The sequence below is a fragment of the Prosopis cineraria genome, unplaced genomic scaffold (assembly GCF_029017545.1).
Source record: "Prosopis cineraria cultivar Desert tree isolate PC_DT_omini unplaced genomic scaffold, ASM2901754v1 PC8, whole genome shotgun sequence".
Taxonomy (NCBI): Eukaryota; Viridiplantae; Streptophyta; class Magnoliopsida; order Fabales; family Fabaceae; genus Prosopis; species Prosopis cineraria.
This window is the reverse complement of record NW_026555339.1, coordinates 18,875,443-18,885,471: the sequence shown is the minus strand read 5'-3', so window position 1 is coordinate 18,885,471 and position 10,029 is coordinate 18,875,443. Positions and strand designations below refer to the sequence as shown.

The 10,029-nt window shown below is 28.8% G+C and overlaps 1 protein-coding gene and 1 long non-coding RNA gene across 2 annotated transcripts; both read right to left on the bottom strand.

The window, feature by feature from the left end:
- Nucleotides 1-616: 616 nt before the first annotated feature.
- On the bottom strand, nucleotides 617-2,675 carry LOC129317425 (TMV resistance protein N-like). The gene is made up of 2 exons (XM_054961753.1): nucleotides 2,170-2,675; nucleotides 617-1,027 (listed from the first exon to the last, which is right to left on the bottom strand). Exons 1-2 carry the CDS (start codon nucleotides 2,673-2,675, stop codon nucleotides 802-804), a joined length of 732 nt encoding a protein of 243 aa, XP_054817728.1. The 3' UTR covers nucleotides 617-801.
- Nucleotides 2,676-5,545: 2,870 nt separating this feature from the next.
- On the bottom strand, nucleotides 5,546-8,631 carry LOC129317647 (uncharacterized). Its single transcript, XR_008595007.1, has 3 exons — nucleotides 8,065-8,631; nucleotides 7,904-7,973; nucleotides 5,546-5,856 (listed from the first exon to the last, which is right to left on the bottom strand). It is a non-coding gene; the product is annotated as an uncharacterized LOC129317647 (long non-coding RNA).
- Nucleotides 8,632-10,029: the final 1,398 nt, after the last annotated feature.

Below are 10,029 nucleotides of genomic sequence, written 5' to 3'. Positions count from 1 at the left end.
TCCAAAATAATATTTTCTCCTATTTTTTTCAACATATCATGCATACCCACTATATCATGTCCATTATGACTTTCAATTATCAACAAGCATTTCTCAACAAGTATTTTGATTCCAATTGTTGGATGAAAATAACAAATTTCTAATATTTGTATCACTTCATCTTTACGCAGTCCTTTGAAGAAACATGCAATATCTAAGAAAATTTGTTTTTCCATATCATCTAATGCTTCATAGCTTACTCCAAGTATATTTATAACATCACCTGGTGGAACTTTTTTTATTTTCTCCAAAGTATCTTTCCACTCTACTATGTTTGCCCCACAAAGTTGACTACCCAACACTTTAAGTGTCAAAGGAAGCCCTGCAGCGTGTTTAACCACACTTCTAGACAAATCCAAATAATCCTTAGTTGGTTTATCACTTTTAAAAGCCCATTGGCAAAAGAGTTGAAGAGATTGCTTATTGTTCAATAATTTTGCCTCATATATTTCAAATTCTCCATGTGCTACCAGTACATGCCTATTCCTTGTTGTAACTATTACTCTACTTCCCGTACCCAACCAAGCTAGCTTCATTGCAAGGTCTTTAAGTTGACTAATTTCACTGAAATCATCAAGTACCAACAAAACTTTTTGAGTGCAAAGAATGTTTCTCATGATCTTCATCCCTTCATATGCATCATCAAAGTCTATACTTCTCAACTTCCCATAACGTGAAAGAAATTTTCTTTGCAGTCAAACCGGTCCTTCCTTTTTGCAAACATCCCTAACATTGGCAAAAAAGAAATGAAGATCAAAATGATTACAGTTTATCTCGTAGAGAGCTCTTGCAAGAGATGTCTAGCCAACCGCCCATACCCCAAACTCCTAAAAAGCAAACATCATTCAATCCGATCTTTAAAATTGCATTCGGTTCTTCAATCCTTGACTCCACTCCAACAAATTCAGTTTTGTAGCAATATGATATGTGAGGCTGTAGTTTTGTCCATACAACTCTGACAATTTCTTCAATCAATTTTGTTTCGAGCCTATTAAGAAGATTTATTAGAAAAAGTTAATGCTTTTGTCAAAACCAAAAATAATAATAAATACAGCTAATAAATACAGCCCTTTTAAGGAGAGACAAACATGCATATACAATATTTCTCGTTTAAGATTGTTTTACATCTTTGGGCAAAAACAAAAATAATTATCCATTTAGAAGGCTAGCAGTTTTTGTGGTACGTTATACACTATTCATTTTTTATGTAATCATTTATTAAATTTATTAATTCTTTAATTTGAAAAGAATCACTCAAAATTTTTTCATCACAAAGAGATTGGAACAGAAAAAATTATTTAAAGTTACCGGATATTAGATTGTGTTTTATATATTAAACTACGCACAGCTATATTAAACAGAATTGATTATACTTGTCTCTGTTGAGGCTTAATTAAATTAAGGCTAAAGTGTACCTTGATCCTCTAATTTTATATAAAATTTTAATTTAGTCCCTTAATTTTATAAAGTATGTCTTTTGTCCTTTAACCATAATACTATTAGTTTCAAATGATTATTTTCATGTTAATTATTGTTTTTTTAAGAAATTAATTATAATATGTCAATATTTGAAAATGTTTTGTTAATATTTAAAAATTTAATATAAAAAGTTCTTATTCATAAAACTAACAGTATCAAGGTTAAAGGATTGGAAAGATACTTTATAAAATTAAGGCACCAAAATAAAACTTTATATAAAATTAAATGATTAAATGTACACTTTAGCCTTAAATAAATTGACAATATTTTTTAAAGATATAAACTCATTACTGAAATTTAGTTTTTTAGTGAATTTAAATTTATGCTCAGTTCGCGTTCTTGTCAAAAACAAAATTTTCTGACATTAAAAGTAAAATAAAAATCACATACTCATTAGATTTTAGCATTAACTGAAGTATAGTCTACTATTTCGGGGAAAATTAAATTTATCTACAAATAGTAATTAAGTTGGATGAGGCGCATGCGTAATTCAGGTAGATGATTTTATGAAACAAGAAGAATTTCATGTAATTTATGATCAAATTTGAAGGTCAACTAAAGCAATTATTCCTAATTAACTCGTATTGTTGTCGTTTGAGTTTCATATAGATCTCAAATTAAAGTTCATAAACTGAAACAAATGAAACTTACTGATCTTTAGAGTGGTGGCCAGAAATATTTGCAACTTCTCTCAAGGCATCTCTCCATCTCTGCACCTTCTCTTCATCATCATGAAATCTTTCACTGTGTTTTTGAAAGGCATCAGCAAAGGCTCCTTTTTGATGTCGTACATCAGATGGATCAATATTATAGAACACTGGGGTAATTTCTCTATTTAAAGATCTTGTAGACTCCAGAATGTTTTGGAGTTCATCCAAACACCAACTTGAATTAGCATAATTTTGGGAAAAAATAACAAGAGAGATGAGAGAATCTTCAATTGCTCGAATGAGTTGAATAGAAATAACATCTCCTGTCTGAAGCTCGTCATCTATGAGAGTTATGATACCTCTTTGTTGAAGAGCAGCGTGTAAATGGGCTGTGAAGCCTTTTTGGGTGTCATCTCCTCTGAAACTCAAGAAAACATGATACTTCCATGGGGGGGTTTTCGAGTTCAATGAAGAGTAAGAACGTGCAGCATTAGCACTAGCATACATTGAAAGGCTTTAATTTGTGAGTATTCTCAGAAAAATGAAGGCAAGAGCAATGTAGAAGAATGACTGATTCTCAGTATGATTAAAGCTTGCATATATATCTAACTTGGGTCAACGAAAGTCGGTGCAAGACCTATGAGTAATAGGCCTTGGAAGGTGGGTGGAAACTGATTTTTGAGAAAGAGTGCTGATAAATGAATAAGTTTCCATTTCTTTTCATTTTGATCTTGTTATCACCGTAATTGGGAAAATGAAGGAGGTGAACAACTAGTTTAAAAGAGGAAAAAATATATTTTGAGTTGGACCGTAAATTATAGGGAAGCTGTCTTTTGAGAGATGTACTAATGAAATAATAAGTTAACTTGGGACAACAAAGGGTGGTTGTTGCGATTGCTCGTTTCGTTTCTGCTTCTCTCTATATTTAGGATCAATTTGTTCAACATTAAAAATAAATAATTTTTAAGTAACTTAAATATTTTATAAAAAGAAATTTGATAGTGGATGTATAGTGTGACTTACTTCTTTATGTAATATCAGAGAAATAAGACTTTTTAAGCCCGATTATACTTTAGAGTTTCATTTTACACAGCCTAGCCTCAAGAGTCGTGGCCTTATTTTTTTTTCATTTTTCAATTTAAAAATTTTAAAAAATTTTAAAAAAATTATTACACATAACTGTAAGTGTAGAAAAATAAATTTAAATTAATTCACTCAACAACAATTTTAAGTGTAATGACAAATAGCAACATCATAAAATCAATCTCGATAACAATTAAACTTTGCTAACATCATCAACTAAGTCTTGGTGGATGAGGGACAAAGGAAAGAAGGATGGCCGGATGTGTGCTTGGTCAATTGGTCGATCAATGGATGAGGGAGAAGGAATGAGAATGACCAAATGAGACTGAGGCTTTCTTTTAGTGTATGGTTGTATGTAGTATTTATTATTTTTTTCATATTAAAATTTAAAATATATATAAGGGATGGCCTTTTATTTTTGGATTTAAAAGGGCTAACCCTTTTAAATCTGAATTATCATTTTATACCTCAAAATAGTGGCCCAACCTTGGCTTGACCTTAATTGACAACTCTAGAAATCATCACTAGTAATATTCAATAAAAAGTTATAAACACCAAAAAAGATAAAAGCAATATATTAGATCCATAGTTTTTTTTTAACCAACATATTAGATCCTTAATTAACCAAGCACTTTCGATTTTAACACATCTACCTACGGGTACTTATTTTTCTTTCATGTACCAAAATTTAATTTCAGATGGCTATTATTAAAATTAATTTTTGAATAAGTATTAGAGTAAATGAGTAAATTACTTCATCAACTTTAAGTCCAATCTCATTTTTTGTATAAATTGTTCTCTTAACTTTTGAAAATGATGCAAACTGGCCTTTATCATTTATAAAAGTTAATATTGACCATTAGTTGATAAGAAAATAACAAAAAAATAGACCTAAAAAATTATAGAAAACAGCCAAAAAGTTTTTGTTATTTTCTATCATTTTTTGAATCTTTATCTATAACTTTTGAATTATTTTTATAATTTTTTGACAATTTTTATAAATTTTAAAATTATTATTTTTAATTATTTAATAATTAAAGTTAACTTTTATAATAAGTGTGACCATGGAAAGGACAAAGTCGAAAATGTCAAAAAGAAGTGTCAACATTGTCAGATTACGTCCGGTGTGGCGTGTCTTTATTTAAAAAAAGAAAAACTAGATTACTAGATCCCGTAATGCACGGGAATACTAATTAAGGCACAAGTGGCAATCATAATGTCCCATTCCTTGCACGCAATCAGGCGAGCAATGAGGGAGACAAGTATATTCTGCACTTTTTTCCTCTCCATAACTGCAATTTTTGTGGAAAATCTGGACAAAAAAGTAATAAAAAAATCTTTGATAAATCATCATTTTCTTCTTCAATTTCCTAGCATCTGACAAGAAACAATTTATATACTTGCATTGCATGAGAAGGAAAATTCCAAGAAAAATATATTAAAATGACATAAAATTTTAAAGGTTAATAATCTTGAATAATTAAAATCTCATTAAAGAGCCAAAGGTTCCATTACAAGGGGAAAAAAAGGAAGGTTTTTGGTGGAGCTGCCAAAAATTTTCCTTTACAGGTCTTCAGCGACAACAAATGTTTGCTGCCACAACTTGTGTGGCTAAAAAGTTTTGGCAGCAATAATTATTGTCATAGTCAAAAATTGACCTTAAGCAGCTTTGCCAAATTGACCATCACCATTAATGATAAAACTTTTGTTAGCAACACTAAAGGTCAAGACAAAAAATAATGTCGTTACGGTGGTGACATGTTTTTGCCACTAAAAGGACCATACAAACTTTTAGCCACTACTTAGTGTTCTTCTGTTACCATTATAAGTTCACTTAATCCCGCCAAAAGATATTTTTTACAGTGTCTTTCTTGTAATTAAAAATAATACGAATAAACTAAAATGCACCTCAGAAGTAAATTAAAGTAGCATTGTGAATGCTCTAATGTCTTTGTTCCTTCTTGTTGTTCGCAATAGTTGTCGTTGTGTTGCTTTGTAATTCTATAAGATTGTACACCATTTCACTATATAAAAAAAATGAAAGTCACTGCCAAAAGTCTAAAAGTCATCATCAAAGATTTTTATCAGTGACTTTTCACTGTCAAAAGATTGCTACTAAAAATCTGATCACTAATAATTGTTTGGTAGTGACAAACATTATCACCACCAAAAGTATACCTTTAGCAAGGTATTTCATTGCTAAAAGTTAAGTTTACCTTTGTTGCCATTAAAGGTATACTTTTGGTGGCGACTATGTTTCTTGCTAACCATCAGTCACCAAACTCTTAGTAGCGACCATTTGATAGTGAAAAGTAGTCTAAAAACTTTTAGCGGTGACTTTTGGCGATGACTTTGTCATTTAAAAAAAAAAGCCATCTCCTCCCATGTCAACTGACACCCACATCACCTATTACATGTGCACCTCCTCATACCACAGCACATGCCAAGTCACCTTGCCATGTGTGTGTCACGTCATACCACATCACCTAACAACTTGTGCCACGTCACATATTCATTGTGAAATATGCTCAAGTTAGGATTTGAGCCTATGGCCTTTATCCCAAGCCTTAAGTCCTCATTTTTTGTCAGTTGAACTAAAATGTACCTACAGTTATTATATGTAAAATTAAATATATTTTATTTAACTACATATACATATGTCAAATAATATATTATTAGAAATGTATACATATATATTATATTATATTTCCATTTATTAATATGATAAAATAATTTATATGAGTGTGTGTGTGTTATATTTTTTAATAAAATTATTTTTGTTGTAGCAAATATTATTTTTGTTAGGAAAATGAACTTAAAATGAAATAATTTTTAAATATTAAATAATTTTCTTATAAACATTTTAACCAATTTTTAATTTTATTTTTATTTTTAAATGAAAATAATTAAGTATATAATTTATATATAAGTATGTATTATATCAGTTTACATTAAATATATATCTTTTAACTTTTTCCATATTTTTCTCAAAAAATTAATAAATAAATGATTAAACGTTTATCTTTTTTCAAGTTAAATGCTTCCCTTCTTTTATTAAAAATAAATTTTATCTATAATTTTTCAATTATCTTAAAAAATATTTCAATAAAATTTTTAGTTTGGACTTTCATTAAAGTTTCTTTAATAGGGTCAATTTCAAGATAATAGAAAATACTTTCTAATAACTTTACTTTCAAAAGTTTAAAATAAGATAAACTTTAATAACTTTATTTGTACATAATTTACATAATTTCATCATAATTCAAATATTAACATAAATTAAACAATCAAAGTTACAATTCTCATCCAATAATAATCCCAACAATTTAACATTAACAAATTAAACAATTTGAGTAATTCAAAGAACAAGAACTGGATGAAGAAACACTACCACAAAATATCCCCATACTTGACACTTATTTTTATTAATAGTTGACAATTTTTAATGATCAAGTAACAGTGCAACATATATTACAACTAACTTTACTTGATAGTTAAAAACCCTTAAGCATTCTCCACTTATTTTATTTGTTTTTTATTTTAAATAATCATTAAATATGGAATTTTTTATTTAAATAATCTTGTGATAGTAAAAAAGTAAAGCTCAGCAGATAGAGTAGACACTATGTATATACCAAGCCAAACATTAAGCGCGCAATGTGTCAACTAGTCTACAATGTCATTTGCATCTTTCAACATCTATACAACTTTAACATTCTAATACTATTTGTGTGTGTGTGTGTGTGTAAGTAAGTATTTATGTATAACTTAGCTTAATTATAATTTAAAGAAATTTTTTTAAAATAATTCATAAAAAAATATAAAAAATAATTTATTTATAATTTTTATATAACTTAGCTTGATTATATATACTAGCTTAGTAAGATTGTTATTAAAAAATAATCCATAAGAAATTTTGTAAAATGTAATTATGAAAATAAGATTATTATTAAAATACTAGCTTAACAAGATCATTATTTTTAAAGGTAATAATTATTGATCTTATATATAATTTACTTCTCATTCTATATATAAATACTTTTTGTGGTAACAAATTTTGCTGCTAAAAATAATTATGTAAATTAATTTTTATAAAAAATATTTTTTTAATTTTTTTATGAAAATACTTTTAGCGGCGACAACCTGTTACTGCTAAAAGTAATATTACATAAATTATTTTTAATTTTTTAATTATTTTTTTTATGAAAATACTTTTAGTGGTGAAATTATGTAAATTATTTTAAATTTTTTAATTAATTTTTATGAAAATACTTTTGGTGGCCACGAACTATCACCCTTAAAAGTAATTGCATAATTTTTTTTAATTTTTTAATTTTTTTATGAAAATACTTTGGCCGCGACAGACAACTGTTACCAATAAAAAAAATGCAAGAACAACAACGCTGAGGGTTCTTGGTCGCCATTGAAGTCTAGAATCTAGCAGTAGTAGAACAAAGATGAATGGCTTTTTAGAGAAGTTCACAATACATCCAAGGAAGCATGATTTCAAGGCAAAGTTTCAATCATTTTAAACATCAAAAACTCAAGGGGTTACCTTAATTCAAGCAATAGTGCAAAAATGAAAATTGAAAAATAGAGAACTTAATACGAATACAAATGTTGAGATAAACTATGTAAAATGAAGAAGAAACCTGCGATGAGATAATTGCCAAAGATGATGCCGCTCCGTCATGGTGACCAATCGCAAAAGAGCAAGAGAATCTGAAAACCAAAAACAAAATTTAAATTTTTAAAAGGAATAACAAAAATGGATAAGTGACAATGTAAAGTGATCTCATCAAAGTTGAAGAACCTAGAAGCCAACATCACTTAGAGTAGAAGTGGAGTCACCCGAAGCTGGTCGACGGTGAAGACATCTTCTCCTTAATCTAATGAAAGAAGCGAGGAATAGTGAAGCAAGAAATGGAGAGCAACGCGAGCGAATTTGATGACAACCCAGGCATATGACCAGATTTGACGACACTCCATATACTCCATACGGTAAAGACGTCTTCTCCTTAATCTAACTCTTTTGGTTGATTTGTGCATCAAAGGTGGCCCAAAGAACTTCGTTTCTTTTCAGATTGAGGAAATAATGGAGGGCATCTACTCACCAGAAGATCCATCAGCTCACAATAATATGGCTGACGGACACGAAGAAAAGAGAGAGCGGCGGTGCGGCAACCGAAAGAGCAGGGTTGATATAGTAAAAAATGAGGCCATAACTAACGGGGGAAGTGAAGCTAAGAATGAAACCAACGAAGGATGAAAGGAAAGATCGGATGAAGAAAAGAAAGAAGAGGAAAGAATGAGAGGGCACGGGAGGTGGAAATAGAAAAGGAAATGGAAAGAAGCAAGACGGAGGGGACATGGGAGAAAGGAAGGCAAGGAAGAAAGAAAGGTAAGAGGACACGGGAGAGGGAGAAAAAATAAAAAGGGAAAAAAAGAAAGAAGAAAAAAAGGGGGACGAGTCATGAGAGTAAGAGAAAAAAAAAAAGAAGGAAAAAAAAATTGAATTTGAGGGGTCAGGTGAGAGAAAGTGAGAAAACCAAAGGATTTTAAATTTTCAAATTTGAAAAACTTGAGGGGGAGAGAGATAAATAATTAGACTAAAGCATTTGACCAGAATTTTTAACGGAGCCCAATGCTTAGTCCATGTTAGTTTGTTAAAGGCAGCAAGTCTAATGTCAAGCTGGAAAACATTAAATGAGCCATCACTGTTGGCTGAGATGAGCCGTTTGGAAGCTGTAGCTTGGGAGGTTTTTATTTTATAGATATATAGATGGGACTTTTCAAGTATTTTATGCTCATGAATATAATTATATTGCATTTTTTTAAATTGAATCTCACCAAGAACTCTGTAAGTACTTACAATTAAAAAAATCTTGTATTCTATGATATTAAAATCTTAAAACTTTTTCCCCTTTGAATTACATTTGGTACAAAATGCTTCTCGTAGTTTTGTCATTATTAAAAAAAATCTAACAGCATTTAGTCTCAATTAACTAAAATACATCTTAACTACTATGCAAATAGTTTTTGAGACAATTTTGAACTCCGTTATATATTATATATATTTATTTTATATTTGTCTATAATTTCGTCCCTATTGCTTTAAAAACATTTTCCTAAAAAAAGTTAAATAATTTGCCAAGAAAATTCACCATTAGTCTCCAATGGAGATAGATTTCAATCCATCCTTAATGAACAATGTTTTAATGCATCTATTTTTTTAATTTAATAAAGCTAGTGACAAAAAATTGAAAATATTCGCAATAGTGAATAAAAATGTTCAAAAATTTTTTGGCCAAAAAACAATAAAAATGTTCAAAATAAAAATACTATGAAATTGAAAATATAAATTATTTGTTTTTCAATCATTTTGATTTGTGTTATAATTTAATACAAAATAAAACACATTCAAACAGTTAAAAGCATTATTCTACTTACAATAAAGTATTAATATAACAAGTTTAACTGAAGAAAATAACAATATATTCTTATTTGAGACAAATTTGTTTTCATTAAGAAGTGATGTTGTAAAACACGTTTCATTACATTAAAACACATAATATTTTGTCATTACACTAAAACACTGTTCGTTATAGCAAACATAAATAATAATAAATAAAAGAAACTTAAAAAAAATAACTTAATGTTATAATGATAAATTAATTTAATGGATTTAGAGACATTTAAATGATTTTAAGCAAATATTCAATTTTTATTTCAAACATGTGGGAAATTGATAGTGCTGGATTTAGAAACAATTATAAGT